At 42.3% G+C, this 16,696-nt stretch overlaps 1 protein-coding gene across 1 annotated transcript in view; it reads right to left on the bottom strand.

Annotated features, from left to right (window-relative positions):
* LOC125485375 (dynamin-1-like protein) overlaps positions 1-14,942 on the bottom strand; it is a 25,310-nt gene extending 10,368 nt beyond the window's left edge. The window contains exon 1 of the mRNA XM_048607839.1: positions 14,701-14,942. Coding sequence (XP_048463796.1) covers positions 14,701-14,802 — 102 coding nt within the window. The 5' untranslated portion in view covers positions 14,803-14,942. The remainder of the gene's footprint in view (positions 1-14,700) is intronic.
* Between the last annotated feature and the right edge of the window lie 1,754 nt (positions 14,943-16,696).

The following is a 16,696-nucleotide window of genomic DNA, read 5'->3' as shown; positions in this document are numbered from 1 at the left end:
AAGGGTCTCGGCCCGAAACGTCAGCCTTCCTGCTCCTCTGATGCTGCTTGGCCTGCTGTGTTCATCCAGCTCTATACCATGTTATCTCAAACATGTATCTAAGATTGATTTAGATGCTCATAGGAAGCCTAAAGAATAATAAAATTCAGGCCAGGTTTTTGAACAGGGACAATAAGCTGATGTGGAAGCAGGCCTATAATAAGGCCTCAGTCATGGGAATGACTCAGATAGTCACAAAGTGAAAGGCAGTTCCTTACCTAAGCTGGAAGGGGAATTCCCCAGGATTATTATTTTCATTCATGGGATGTGGACGTAGTTGGGTGGGCCACCATTTATTGCCCATCCTCATTACAGAAGGAATGAAGTGCAAAAATAGGGAAGTCTTGGTAAACCTATACAAAGAACTAGTCAGACGATGCCTAGAATATTGTTAACAATTTTGGTCCCTTTATCTAAGGAAAGATATAATGACATTGGAGGCAGTGCAGGAAGGTTGACTAGGTTAACCCCAGGTATGGAGAGATTTTCTTATGAGGTGAGGCAGTGCAAGTTGGAATTGTACTTACTGGAGTTTAGAAGAATGAGATGCAACCTTACTGATACATACAAAATTCTTAGTGGACTTCAAAGGGTAGATGTGGACAGACTGTTGCACCTTGTGGAATAGGCTTAGACCAGAGGCTATAGTAAGGGATCACACATTTCAGACATAAATAAGGAGGAGTTTCTCTCAGAAGGTAATGAATCTGTAGAATTCTTTACTGCAGAAACCTGCTGAGGCTTGATTATTACGAATATCCAAGACCAAAATCAATAACAGAGTCAAGTTGTATAGGGAAAAGGCAGGAGAGTGGAGTTGAGGATGATCAGATAAGTCACGATCTCATTGAATTGCAAAGCAGTCTCAATGGCTGAACAGTCTATATTTCTGTTCCTACACAATATGATCTATTGCTTGTACCCTTAACTCACATACTTCATTGCCTCATTTGGCATATGGCATCCACAGTTAATCGTCACTGCTCAATTTTAAATTTCTAATCCTGGTGTTCAAATCCATGTCCCTGTGCCTTTCTCCAACTTTGTACCTTCCTCTCGCTTCCCAACTCTCTGAAACCTCTGTACTGCCCCAATTCTGTACTCATACATATACCAGATTTTCAACGATTCAAAAACAGCACCTTTTTGTCAAAATAAAAACCAAAAGAACTATGGATGCTGTAAATCAGGAACAAAAACAGAAGTTGCTGGAAAAACTCAGCAGGTCTGGCAACATCTGTGAAGAAAACTGAGAGTTAACTTTTCAGGTCTGGTGACCCTTCCTCAGAACTGATGGTAGCTAGGAAATGACAGTTTATATGCAGAAGATAGGGCAGGGAGAGGGGGCAAGGAATAAACAATAGGTGGAGAAAGAACCCAAAGAGAGAGAAGAATAACAAGGTGTAGAGCTGGATGAACACAGCAGGCCAAGCAGCATCAGGGGAGGAGGAAGGCTGACGTTTCGGGCCTAGACCCTCCTTCAGGTTCTGAAGAAGGGTCTAGGCCCAAAACGTCAGCCTTCCTCCTCCCCTGATGCTGCTTGGCCTGCTGTGTTCATCCAGCTCTACACCTTGTTATCTCAGCATCTGCAGGTCCTGCTATCTCTGTGAGAGAAGAATAGTTGGACAGAGAAAGGAGTTAATAATGATCTGGCTAGGAGGGTGAATAGCTGTTAATGGAGACTGTTAGTGGGCACGACGGTACAGGAGACCTCCACAGGACACCCTTTGTGAGATGGCAAAGGCAGTGAATCAGGCAGCAGCTGAGAGTCATCACAGCAAAATTCTGGGAGACATCGCCACAGTCAGCACAACTATACAGCAGGTCAGAGAGAACCAGTGTCAAAGTGAGGGGGTAGGACTCTGAATAAAAGAAGGGGAATCAAGAAGTCAGGGAAAAATACATTAGCCACTGAGAGCAAGTTTACTATTCAAGGTAGCCAGGGGCACAGTAAAGGGGGAGAAAAGACTTCTGGTTTATAGTGCATTTATTTCAACGCACGAGGCCTAACTGGTACGGCAGATGAGCTCAGGGCATGGATTGGCTCTGGGGAATGGGATATTATAACCATAACAGAAACATGTCTGAAAGAAGGACAGGACTGGCAGCTCAATGTTCCAGACACCGAAGCTACAGGCATGACAGAAGTACAATTAAGCGAGGAGGGGCAGTCGTCCCTTTTGATAAGAGAAGACATAACATCCATGCTTAGAGAGGATATTCTTAGGGGGTCATCAAATGAGGCGATATGGTTAGAACTTAGAAACAAATAGCCAGTGGGTACTAGAGGAGCAGATGTGTAGAGAGATTGCAGGTGTCTGTAGGAATAATAGAGTAATATTGGTTGGAGATTTTAATTTCCCCTGTATTGACTGGGCCACCCAGAGTGCAAAAGGCCTGGACAAAGTGTAATTTGTCAAATGTGTCCAAGGAAGTTTCCTAAATCAATATGTAAAGGGACCTACTCAGGAAGGTGCAAAACCGGACCTCCTCTTAGGAAACAAGGTCAGATAAGTGACTGAAGTGTCAGTCGGAAAGCACTTTGGGTCCAGTGACCATAACTCTCTTACTTTTAGCATAGTTATGGAAAAAGTTAGGGCAGGTCCACAAGGTGCTAAACTGGAGCAGGGCCAATTCTGGGGCCATCAGGCAGGATCTAGCAGAGGTCAACTGAGTGAGTCTGCTTGAAGGAAAAGGAATGACTAGCAAATCAGTGGCTTTTAAAAGTATGATATCAAGAGTCCAGCGACAGTATGTCTCTGTTAGGGTGAAGGGAAAAGCTAGCAGGTTGAGGGATCTCTGGCTGATGAGGGATATTGAGACGCTTGTCAGGAAAAAGAAGAAGGCATACATTGGGTTTAAGCTATTGGACTCAAGTGAATACCTAGATGAGTATAAAAAGTGTAGGAGCACACTTAAGCAGGAAATCTGAAGAGCAAAAAGAGGGTATGAGATAGATCTGGCGGATAAGGTTAAAGATAATCCCAAGAGGTTCTATAGCTATACTAAGAGTAAAAGGGTGGCTAGGGAGAGAACAGGTTGCCTTAAAGATTAGCATGGCCGTCTATGCGTGGAACCACAGGAGATGGAGGAGATTTTTAATTAATAATTCTCCTCAATGTTTACGGAGGAAAGAATCATGGATGCTAAGGAAATAAAGGAAACAGGTAGGGATGTTTGGACTGCATACATATTATCCTCGGATGTTGTGGGAGGCTAGGGAAGAACTTGCAGAGGCCCTTGCAGAGATTTTTGCTTCATTGTCAGCCACTGGTGAAGTTCCAGAAGACTGGAGGGTGGCTAATGTTGTTCCATTGTTTAAGAAAAGTAACAGACACAAGCCAGGAAACTACAGGCCAGTGAGCCTGACATCAGTGGTGGGCAAGTTAGTGGAGAGGATACTGAGGAACAGGATCAACCAATATTTGGATAGTCAAGGTCTGATCAGGGATAGTCAGCATGGATTTGTGCACAGGAAGTCATGTCTGACAAATCTTTTAGAGTTTTTTGAAGAGGTAACAAAGAGGATGGATGAGAGTAGGGCAGCTAATGTTGTCTATATGGACTTTAGTAAGGCCTTCGACAAGGTCCTACACAGCAGGCTAGTCATGAAAGTTAGGTTGCATGGGATCCAGGGAGAGCTAGCTAATTGGATAAAAAAATGGCTCAACAGTAGGAAGCAGAGGGCGATGGTTAAAGGTTGTTTCTCGGACTGGAGGTTTGTGACTAGTGGTTGTGCCACAGGAGTCGGTGCTGGGACCTTCGTTATTTGTTATTTACATAAATGATCTGGATGTGAATGTTCAAGGCACAATTAAGTAAATTTGCAGACAATACAGAATTAGGAGGTACCATTGATAGCAAAGGTTATCAAAAATTACAGAGGGATCTTGATCAGATGGGGAAATGTGCTGAGGATTGGCAAATAAGTGTGAGGTGTTGCACTTTAGAAAGTCAAACCAAGGTAGGACTTATACAGTAAATGGTAAGACCCTGAGGAAGGTTGTGGAACAGAGGGGCCTAGGAGTACAAGTCCACAGTTCATCGAAAACACCATCACAGGCGGACAGGGTGGTGAAGAAGGCATCTGGCATGCTGGCCTTCATTGGTCAAGGCATTGAGTATAGGAATTGAGCCGTTACATTACAGTTGTATAACTTGTTGGTGAGGCTGCACTTGGGAGTATTGTGTAGTTTTGATCACCCTGTTATAGGAAAGACATAGTTAAACTGGAAAGTGTGCAAAAAAGATTTGCAAGGATGTTGCCAGGACTAGTAGGCCTGAGTTACAGGGAGAGGTTGGCCAGGATAGGACTTCATTTCTTGAAACGTGGGAGAATGAGGGGTGACCTTATTGAGGTGAATAAAATCATGAGGGGCACAGATAGGATGAATGCATTTAGTCCGTTTCCCAAGGGTGGGGAATTGAAAACTAGAGGACATTGGTTTAGGTGAGAGGGGATAGATTTAAGGAGGACCTGAGGTGGTGCAGAGAGTGGTGCGTATATGGAAATGGGCTGCCAGGGAAAGTGGTTGAGGGAGGTACAATAGCAATATTTATGAAAGATTTGGATAGGTACATGGATGAGAAGGGTTTAGAGAGATACGGACCAAATGTGGGAAATTGGAACTAGCTGGGGTGGGCACCATGGTCAGTCTGGACCAGTTTAGGCCATAAGGCCTGTTTCCATGCTGTATTACTCTGGGCAGACCCATTTTTTCAGCCTGTTCATGTAGAACGCACATCTTCCTACCTTGACTCAGTCTTTTCTCCTCTGGTTCAGTCCCTGCCCATGTACATCCGTGATTCCTCTGATGCTTTACACCAATTTCAGAATTTCCAGTTTGCAGGCTCCAGCCGGCTCTTCTTTACCATGGACACGCAATCCCTTTACACGTCCATCTCCCACCAGGATGGTCTCAGGGCTCCCCGCTTCTTCCTGGAGCAAAGGCCTGAACCGGCCCCATCCACCATCACCATCCTCCACTTGGCCGACCTTGTCCACACCCTCAACTACTTCTCTTTTAACTCCTCTCATTTTCTTCAGGTCAGAGGGGTGGCCATGGGTACCCGCGTGGGCCACAGTTATGCCTGTCTCTTTTGGGGTATGTGGAACATTTCTTGTTCCGGGCATATTCCAGCCCCCACCCACAACTCAACATATTGATATATCAATGATATCACTGGCGCTGCTTCCCTCTTTCATCCAGAATTAGAAAAGTTCATCGATTTCACTTCCAATTTCCACCCTGCCCTCACTTGCACCTGGTCGATCTGACTCTTCCGTTCCCTTCCTCGCCATCTGTTTCTATTTCTAGGAATAGACTGGCCACTAATATCCACTATAAACCCACCGACACCCACAGCTACCTGGACCGTACATCCTGGCACGCTGCTTCCTGTAAAGATTCTATTCCATTCTCTCAGTTCCTTCCTCTCCATCAGATATGTTCTGATGAGGCAAACTTTGACAAGGGAGCCTCCAAAATGTCCACCTCCTTCCCCAGTACCATTGTTGGCAGGGCCCTCAACTGAGTCAAACCCATCTGTTGCACTTCTGCATTCACCCCCTCTCTTCCCTCCTGCAACAGCAATAGGGTTCCCCTTGTCCATACCTACCATCCCACCAGCATCCACATCCAGAAGATCATCAGATGCTGTTTCCGCCACCTCCAGCAAGATGCCACCACCAAACACATATTCCCCTCCCCTTCCTTGTCTGCCTTCTGCACAGACCGTTCCCTCTGGGACACCCCTGGTCCACTCTTCCTTCACTCCCAACACTGCCCCACAGCATCTTCCCCTGCAAACACCAAAGGTGTGACACTTGCCCGTTTACCACCTCCTCCCCAGTCTGAAAGGACCCAAACATACCTTCCAGGTGAAGCAGCACTATTCCTGCACTTCCCACATTCCAGTTACTGCATTCGCTGCTCACAAATGTGGTCTCCTCTACATGTGAAAATGAAGCACAGGCTGGGTGACTGCTTCACAGAACATCCACATTCTGTCCACAAAAAAAAGACCCTGAGCTTCCAGATGACTGCCACTCTAACACACCATCCAGACAGTGGTGGGGGCCAAGGCAAAGGCAAGGGGAATAAAAACAGAGTAACAACAAACAGCATTAGAATGATCAGATAATTTGTTTTTTGTGAAACTGATATTGGCCTGGACACCAGTGCTAACTTCCCTATCCTTCAGTGAAATTGTGCCATGAGATCTTTTACATCTACCCAAGCAGGTAGATCGCTTTGGATGCTTTCCTCCCTACTAACCGCATCACTCTGTATAACCTGAAGAGTGACAGCCTATGCCCCACTGAGACCCAAAGATTGCTTTAATGTCTAGTCCAAAATAAAAAGCACGTCAGATGGTGCAGCAAACCATTAATACTACATTGATTAACAAAAACAGAAGTTGCTGGAAAAGCTTAGCAGGTCGGGCAGCACCTGTGAAGAGAAATCAGAGTTAACAGTTCGGGTCCGGCGATCCTTCCTCAAAACCCCAAGTCACCAGACCAGGAACATTAACTCTGATTTCTCTTTGCAGATGTTGCCAGACCTGCTGAGCTTTTCCAGCAACTTCTGTTTTTGGTTCTGATTTACAGCATCCGCAGTTGTTTCGGTTTTTAAATACTAGATCGAGTGTCAGCCTTGCTCAAATCCTACAGTAAGACTTGAAACAAGATCCAGGAGCAAGGGTGCTACTCACTGGGCCACACAGGAACACAAATCAAGTCAGAAGAAACTGCAGCTCTTTCTAATAGAGCAAGTAATGCAAAAAAGAGTTCCGATGGAAATCTTATGAAGAGTTAAATAGGGGAAAAAAAGACTGTTTAAAAGTGGTTATTGAACTTGTAACTAGGGGGCAGAAATGCATTCAAGAAGTGAAGGAAAAATTAATAGATGTCTTTAGGCAGATGATTTGAATGCCATATCAGAAATACTGCATGGAACAAAATTCATAACAGCTTTTAAAAAGGAAGTTTATTATTTTTAAATTTTATAACAATGAGGGAATGGGGCACAAAATAGAGTGATGAGTCTATGGCCTCTTTCCTCATAAATGTCATATTCTATGATTCTTAGCTCTCAGTATATGAGCAAAGGCAATAGCCTTAGTTATTAGTTTGCCTTGTTATTATGGAATATCCAACCAAGCACTCAGCAGTACTCAAATGTGATAAGCTATTTTTATTCACTCATGAGATATGGGAATCTCTGGCTAGGCCAGCATTTATTGCCCATCCCTAATTGCCAAAAGGCTTGCTCAAAAGAAAACTTGAAAAGTAAAAAACAGAAATGTAGGCAAGAAGCAAGGAGTGGGATTAGAATCCAGAAACCTGAAGCCAAGCGCAGGAGTCCAGATGGCTGTGTTACTTCCTCACTGCCAAGCCTCAGATCATGTGCTCTGGGCTGAAAAGGGGAAGATCCAGCGCATATTAAGTCCATATTAAGTACTAATGGCATGGTAAAACTATACTAGACCTGGTAATGTGTAATAAGACAGGATTAATCAATGATCTCAGGTAAGACTGCCTAGGTGACAGTGATCAAAACAAGGGAGAAATGCAGGTGTACGATTAGTGATGCAAACCTAAATAAAGGTAACTATGATGGTGAAGGCAAGACATGAACTAGGAAGTTAGATTAAAAAGTAGAACAATAAAGTTGCAGTTGCAGACTGTTAGAGAGGTATTTAATAACTCTCAGCAGTAATTTATTCTAGTGAGAATGAAAGGCCCTTTAAGAAGATTGAATCATCACTGGCTAGATAAGGGAGTTAAGGGTAGTATTATATTAGAAGAAACACTGCACAAATCTACAAATATTTGGATAGGTCAAAGGATTGTATATATTTTTAGAAGCAGCAAAAGATGGCTAAAAACATATTAAAGTGGCAGAAATCATCTATGAATATTTTAAAAGGAAAACAGTAACTAAAGCTAATGTTAATCCTCAAGAGGGAGAGTGTCTGGGGAGTTGGTATTGAAAAATAAAGAAATAGCAAAAGTGTTGAACAGGCACTGTGTCTCTGTCTCCACAGTAGAAGATTTAGAAAACATCTCACAGATAATTAAAAACTAAAAGGCAATAGGAAGGGATGAATACAAAAAAAAAATCAAGGTGTTACGAAAACAATTGAATCTATTCACTGTGGTATCCATTTGTACTGTGCAAGTCAATAAGCAAATGAAATTGTAGCCTTCAGGGTACTTGGTGCTCCAATATTAGTTACATTTCATTTGGCCTGACAACAGTCGTAGGGCTTATTGAAAGGGTTTTTAATAGGTCACTCAAAACAGTTCAAGGGATGGAGTAAGTTTGAATATATGAAGTATGATAGTTAGAGAGAGAGAGAGAGAGAGACAGGGAGGGATACACAGACAATGGAGTAAATAAATAAATTTCGTGCAGAAAAATGATGCTGTGCTGCTGACCAAGCCTTGATAGCGTCCAGTGAATGCTGGCGAATATCAGGCACACCCCACTGAAGAAGTTATTGATAGAGACCAAGGAAATGAGAAAGAACTACCAGGATATGAACAATTATTGAGACAGTCCATGAAATGTTAAAGAAATATGCAAGTTGTACATAAATTGTAGATTTTATTATTGATCTAACTTTGTATAGTAAATGTTATTGTTGTTTGTTCAAAACTGTGGAATCTTTACTATTTTAATAAGTTCCTGGAACCTCACATTTTGTCTACTTTAAAAAATGGTATTGGTCTCCTAAGGCTGGCAAGTCCACAGAACCAAATCAGCAGCATTCCAGAGTATTAAAGTGAGGACAGAGACAGTAGATGTGATGATAATTATCTTTCTTAGATTCTGGAAGTGTCCCAGAGGTATGGAAGATAGCAAATGTAACATCTTTGTTCAAGAAATAAGGGAGGCAGAGCAGGAAGTTAAAGGCCAGTTAGCCTAACATCTGTCATAAATAAGCTGCTGGAATCATTAAGGAGGTTATGGCAGTTTATTTAGAAATGCCAATGTGATTAGGCAGAGTCTACATGGCTTTGTGAAATGAAAAATGTAGTTAACTGATTTATTACAGTTTTCTAATTAAGCAATACTCAAGTGTCCTGAACTTACATGTCCTGGTTAATATGCAGCTGCACCTAGTGATTAGGAAGGTAATTGGAATGTTGGCATTTACTGCAGAGGGACTGGAATATAAAAGTAGAGAAGTTTCACTGCTGCTGCACAGGGCATTGATGAGACAACATCTGGAGTAGTGCATACAGTTTGGTCTACTTGTTTGAAAGGAGGTATTATTGCCTTAGAAACAGTTGAGAAAGAGTTCATTTCACACATTCTGTGGATGAAGGAAATTCAGTACAGTACACTGATGTGAGGGTCTGAGACAACTTGGGATTGGAGTACTTCTGATCACTTAAAAACAACAGTAGGCCAGTCAGCCCATCAGTCTGTTTCATCATTCAATTGGATCGTGACTGATCTGTACCCCCGTTGTATGTAACATCCTTTGTTCCATGTTCTTTCATACACTTTTATGACAATAGTCAATGTCATTTTTTAAAAAAAACTCAACTGTGCTAAAATCCAATGAATTTTAATCAGGAGTTACAGTTTCTTTTACTATGTGTATGCAAATGAAATTATCAATGTGACAACGTGCAGAAAATTCCTCTCAAAAGGCTAACATTACCTCATGGTGTGACTATTAATGAATGTGAAAGGCATGATAATTGATAGATACTGTCATTACTAACAACAATTTCCCTATTATTTTGGCTTATCTTTCTTTATTGTACTTCTAGCACATTGGGTCTTACAAGAAAGGGTAACATAAGCATCCTTAAACATAGACCCCACAACAACAAAGCGATTTCCCCAACTCAAATCAGCAGTAGCAGCAGCAGGACAGAAACCTCTTGCCTTCCCAAAATATATTCAAAAAAAGGTCCGTACAAGGTGATTCCCATGAACCCTGGAGCAAGGTTAGTACAGATGAAATTCTTAGCATCATAGAAAGAACTGTGGAGCATCGATGGGTTTATCTACTGCTTGCAAAGATTGATTCACTTTGCAAAGCAGATCAGCTTGAGAGCAAATATCTACGGCCTTGTACTCAAGAATACCTTGCATTATGCTCCACTCTCTTTACACAGTCAAAGCACATCTGACTATGGCCCACATTCTTCTTGCCCTCCTGAGCTTTTCTACAGCTGATCTAATCAATGAGACAATTCTTCTCATCCACTTGTCCTTCTTCATCAAGCAAAATGGGTCAACCATCTGATGGTTTCATTTCTATCTATCTAACTGGATAAAGTCAGTACATCTCCAAGAATAATCTTGTCCTCAACCATATCAATCTACCCATTGCAATCGCACAAAAGCAAGGAACACATGAAGTGTGTACAAGTGTCATTAGTCATTTAATGCATTGAAAATGTTCCAGCTATGGTATGGAAGACTTAAGCACAAGATCCAGCCACTTTCACAGTCAAGCTGTTTCAGTACAACTATGTCTTTGATATCTGCCTCATAAGAAAAAAGATTTCCCTCAACAGTGCCGTCATAACAAAACAATAAGTTGAACTCAGTCAACTTCTATTCCCATCAGCCTCTCCCTAACTATCAGTAAGGTACTGGAGCAGATGTTAATTATACCACATGTATGCATTAATAACATGCCCACCAGTGCTCTGTTTCAGTTTCAGTGAGCCTTTCAAAAGCTCGGATTCTCACAAGGTGAATCGCACTGATTGAACCACAGAGCCAGATGAAACCAATGAGGGTCAAAAAAAAAAACCCAAAGAACTGCAGATGCTGGAATGTTTCTGTTCTGAAGGGTCACTGGACTTGAAACATTAACTCTGCTTTCTCTCCACAGATACTGCCAGACCTGTTGTGTTTTTCCAGCAATTTCCATTTTTGTTGTCAATTAGGGCCAATACTCTTGAATGACTGCAATCAAACTGATTTACAGCACAACATTAAAAACATCTAAATCTGGGTTATCAAATGTTAGGGAATATTTGCAATATCATATCAGAAAACAAGAAAAATCCCAACCAAAAGCAAATTATCACAGATGATGGAAACCTAAAATGAAAACAGAAAAAATACTGGAAACACTCAGCATCTGTGGAGAGCAACAGGAATGTTTCCAGTCAATGACTCTGATCACCTCTGATGCAATCTGAAACATTAACAGATGCTTCCTGACTTGTTAAATGTTTCAGTTTTTTCTAATTTCATTTCAAAACTCCATCCATTTCTACAACCTTAAAGAGCACCACTGGTAAGTCCCTCACCATCCATGTCACTATCAAACAGCAGCTTAATGGCCAACTAAATCAACATTATTGCTCAGGACCCAGACAGAGAGAGGTGTTCTGTGATAAATATCTCAATTCCTGAATCCTTGTAGCCTCTCCATCATGTACAAGGCTCAAACCACAATTGTGATACAATGCCTAACATTTGCCTGGAGCATCCAGTCACATCCACGCTTGAGGAACTCAAAGCCAGCCAGGACTAATTACTTGATCAGTATCCCATATCCTGCACTAGAAACATTTTTCTCTCTATCATGAACATTGTGCCTGCAGTATATATTATCGACAGGATGTGCTGTAGCAATTTAGCAAGGTTACTTCACAGCAGTTCCCTCCTCCTTTAAATTCTATCAGTCAGAAAAATAATTGAAGCATTGTTGCAGGAACATCATTATCTCATATTTCCATTCGTAACAGTTGCATTCCATCAATGCATTTATCATGCCTGAGTCAATATCCTGGGATTCCCACAATTAGTACCATCCTGGTAGCACCATCACCTTAGTGACTGCAGTAATTCAAGTACAAAATATTCACTAATATTGTAGGTGAACACAAACAACGTGCATTCATGTACTATCATTAATGTAATTAAGTGTTATCAAGCAAAGTTTCACAATATAAATAGGAGTAGGTGTAGGTCATTTGGCCCATCATGCCTGTTCTGCCATTTGATAAAATCATGGTTGATCTGATTATGTCTTAACCCCACTTTCTTGCCTTACCTGCATATCCTGTGATGCCCTTGTCAATCAAAACTGAGCTCTGAATTCATCCAATGACCCAGTCTCCACTGTTCTCTATGGAAGAGAATTCCAAAGACCAAATGCCCTCTGAGAAGAAATTTGTCCTAATTTCAGTCTTAAATGAGAGACTCCTTATTTTTGAATTGTGTCCCCTAATTCCGTGTTGTTCCATGTAAGAAAACATCCTCCCAGAATCTACCCTATCAAGCGCCATCAGAATCTTATACGTTTCAAATTATAATTATCTCTCATTGTTCTAAACGCTAACGAGTACAGGCTCACCTTCCCAATGTTCTCAGTCTTGAAGACAAATCCTAATTCCCAGAATCACCCTTGTGAACATCCTCTGTACAACTCCAAAGGCAGGTTTATTCATCCTTACAAAAGAAGACCAAGACTGCTTACAATACTCTAGATGTGGTCTGGTCAATGCTCTGTACAACTGTAGGAAGACATCCCCTTGCAAAAGGTCAACATTCCATTTCTTTCCTAATTACTTGCTGTGCCTGCATGTTAATGCTTTGTTATTTATGTACAAGAGCACCTAGAATCCTCCGTACTGCAGCATTCTGTAGCATCTCCATTTCTAATAATATTCTGCCTTTCTATTCTTCTTGCCAAAGTGGACAACCTTGTATTTTGTCACGGAATATACCATATGCCATTTGTTTTGACACTCATTTAACCTATCTATATCCCTTTGCTACCATTTGTAACCTCCTCATAACTTGCTTTCCTTCTTTACATAAACGGTAAATCTGGCTTCAACACACTTGCTTTCTTCATGCAATTAGCACAGACCATACATTGTTCAGGCTCCAATAATTATTCCACTAGCTACTGTTTGCAACTTGAAAGTGACCCATTCATCCTGACTCGCTATTTTTCTGTACCCACCATGTTTGATACATCATCCGTGCGCTCTAATAAGTTTTGACAAATGCACATTGCCTTTCATAAAATCACACTGACTCTGTCTGACTGAATTAGGATTTTCTAAATGTCCTACTAAATAGGATTAATTAAGATCATGAATCAGAACACAGGCCAGAATTAAAGAAACACAGACATCTTGCAGGGTTTTAGGCAGAAGGAGAAGGGATTTGAAACCAAGGGTGAGAATTTTAAAAGCAAGTCATAACTTGACAGGCAGCAATGTCAGTCAGCAATCTTAAGGGTGATGGGTGAACAGGACTTGCTGAAAGGCAAGACACAAGTAGCAAGACAACTAGGGTTTAGTAATAAATGCTATTTTGGCAGCATTGCTCATATCTGGGGGAATAAATAAGAAAAACACTATCTCCCCTCTCATTTCAAGTTCCCAAAAGATCTATGCTTCAAGCTGTCATCTCTATTACAAATGTCATGCTTTGATAAAATATCTTACACATAAGGAACGATTTATCTCTTTGCTATTATTTCCCTTTTCATTGAAATTTAGTCTTAAATGAATCAAATCATTCAAGTGAAAAAAACAAATTGGCTCCTGTCATAAACAGCTTCCTCGCTAGTGATTCAAATCCCATCTTTGACCGCCACTCCAACAGAAGATGGGAACACAAGATTTCGATGCAAGAGTAGGCCGTTCAAATCATCATGACTGACCTGGTTGTGATCTGACTTTCCTGACTGCCCTCCATAAACCTTGACTGCCTTATCTATCAAAAATCATTCTCCACTACATTCAATGACACAGCCTCCTTTACTTTCTGGGAAGAGAATTCCACAGACTGACAACCCTCAGAGAAATCTTGTTTGGCTGTCTCTTTGATATTGAGCCATAGTTCTGAAGTATAAAAGGCATCACACTTACAGTCATGCAACATTGCCCATTTCCAGCATTTTCTCAGCTCTCCTCCACTCACTCCCTTATCCACCCTTCTGTCACCATCAAATGTGATTGTTCTAGTGTCCTTTCTCCCATCATCCATTGTCACATGCCACAAACTCCAAGTGGTTGAACTCCCAGCTGCCAGTTTTCTGTCCCACACTGCTCCATCAATCATCCTGTCTTCACTAACATACTCTGGCTTCCTAGTCGCCGGTAAGAAACCTCCATTAATTTTATTTCCCCTCTGTATTTCTACAATATGATTCAACCTTACGACCTCTAAATATGACCTGATCTTTCCCTTCATCTCTCCTACTGCAGCAGAAACCTCATCCACCTCCACTCTGGCGTCTGATACTCCCTTACTATCCCCTTACTTTAGAAAGCCCCTCAAAATTCAAACAACCTTCAGTGACCTCTCCTGAACTGTGCAACATGGTTTCAGTATCCGTTCCTACATTTGTTCACTTCCCCTGCAGGGGGCCTTGGGTTGTTTTGCACAGCAATATTACTAAGACACCGTTAAAAATTTCAAATAGAAGACAAAACGCTATTTGAAAATCTGAAATTGAAAGAAAGAAAAATATGGTGGGGGAATGCTTGAACTTGTCGAAATGAAGAATTTGGATAAATCCCCTATGATTTTAACTAGCCAATGAAGCAGATAGTGTGAATGAGTGACAGCTATTGGTCTGTCTCACACCCTCACTGTCTCCCCAAACCCACTGACAGCCGCGGCCCCAACTTTCGATCCTCGGCCTCCATACCTGTGTCCCCACCACCACGATTTGCGGCAGCTGGATGATATCGGCCCCGACCGTGTTAAACACCTCCTGCAGCTTGTTAATGACGGGAATCAGCGCCTCCATCGCACCTCAGTGATAGCAGAGCGCACTGACTGACCGTTGCCCCACTTCAAACTGTCACCATTGCCAGCCACGGGTTGGGGGAAGGAACTGGCCGCCTCCCGGGCTCGCCGCCAACGCCAATCAACGCGCACGCGCAAAGCCGTTGTTGCACTGGGCCGCCGAATTGGTCGCGTACTGCTCTCTGGGAATTGTAGTTCACTTCCTGAGACAGCAAACCTCAGGAGCAAAGCGTTAGACTACAACCCCCGTCAACATAAGAACTAGGAGCAGGAGTAGGCCGTCTGGCCCCTCGAGCCTGCCCCGCTATTTAATGAGATCATGGCTGATCTTTGAGACTCAGCTCTACTTACCTGCCCACTCACCATAACCCTTAATTCCTTTACTGTTCAAAAATTTATCTAGCCTTGCCTTAAAAACATTCAGCAAGGTAGCTTCAACCACTTCACTGGGCAGGGAATTCCACAGATTCACAACCCTTTGGGTGAAGAAGTTCCTCCTGACCGCAGTCCTACATCTGCTTCCCTTTATTTTGAGGCGATGCCCTCTAGTCCTAGTTTCACCTGCTAGTGGAAACAACCTCCCTGCCTCCACCTTATCTATTCCCTTCATAATCTTATATGTTTCTATAAGATCCCCCCTCATTCTTCTGAATTCCAATGAGTTTAAGCCCAGTCTATGCAGTCTCTCCTCATAATCCAACCCTCTCAACTCTGGAATCAACCGAGTGAATCTCCTCTGCACCCCCACCAGTGCTAGTATATCCCTTCTCAAGTAAGGAGACCAAAACTGCACACAGTACTCCAGGTGTGGCCTCACCATGACCCTATACAGCTGCAGCATAGCCTCCCTGTTTTTAAACTCCATCCCTCGAGCAATGGCAGACAAAATTCCATTTGCCTTTTTAATCACCTGCAATCCCACCTTCAGCGATTCATGCACAAGGACACCCAAGTCCCTTTGCACAGCAGTGTGCTGCAATTTTTTACCATTTAAAACATAGTCCATTTTGCTGTTATTCCTACCAAAATGGATGACCTCACACTTATCAACATTGTACTCCATCTGCCAGACCTTTGCCCACTCACTTAGACTATCTATATCCCTCTGCAGATTTCCAGTGTCTTCTGCACACTTTGCTCTACCACTCACCTTAGTGTCATCTGCAAATTTTGACACACCACACTTTGTCCCCAACTCCAAATCATCTATGTAAATTGTAAACAATTGAGGTCCCAACACTGATCCCTGAGGCACACAACTAGCCACTGACCGCCAACCAGAAAAACACCCATTTACCCCTACTCTTTGCTTTCTATTGGTCAACCAATCCTCTATCCATGCCAATACATTACCTGTAATACCGTGCAACTTTATCTTATGTAGCAGCCTTTCGTGTGGCACCTTGTCAAATGCCTTCTGGAAATCCAGATACACCACATCCACAGGTTCCCCATTGTCCACCATGCAAGTAATGTCCTCAAAGAATTCCACCAAATTAGTTAAACATGACCTACCCTTCATGAACCCATGCTGGGTGTTCCCAATGGGACAATTTATATCCAGATGTCTTGCTATTTCTTCCTTAATGATGGATTCAAGCATTTTCCCCACTACCGAAGTTAAGCTAACTGGCCTATAGTTACCTGCTTTTTGTCTACTTCCTTTTTTAAACAGTGGCGTCGCATTGGCTGTTTTCCAATCTGTGGGAACCACCACAGAGTCCAGTGAATTTTGGTAAATAATTACTAGTGCATTTGCTATTTCCCCCATCACCTCTTTTAGTACCCTGGGATGCATTTCATCAGGGCCAGGAGACTTGTCTACCTTTAGCCCCATTAACTTGCCCAGCACTGCCTCCTTAGTGATAATGATAGTTTCTAGGTCCTCACCTGCT

The sequence above is a fragment of the Rhincodon typus genome, chromosome 18 (genome assembly GCF_021869965.1).
Source record: "Rhincodon typus isolate 14 chromosome 18, sRhiTyp1.1, whole genome shotgun sequence".
NCBI classification, from domain to species: domain Eukaryota; kingdom Metazoa; phylum Chordata; class Chondrichthyes; order Orectolobiformes; family Rhincodontidae; genus Rhincodon; species Rhincodon typus.
Note: the sequence above shows the minus strand (reverse complement) of the source record. Positions and strands in the feature narration are given on the sequence as shown.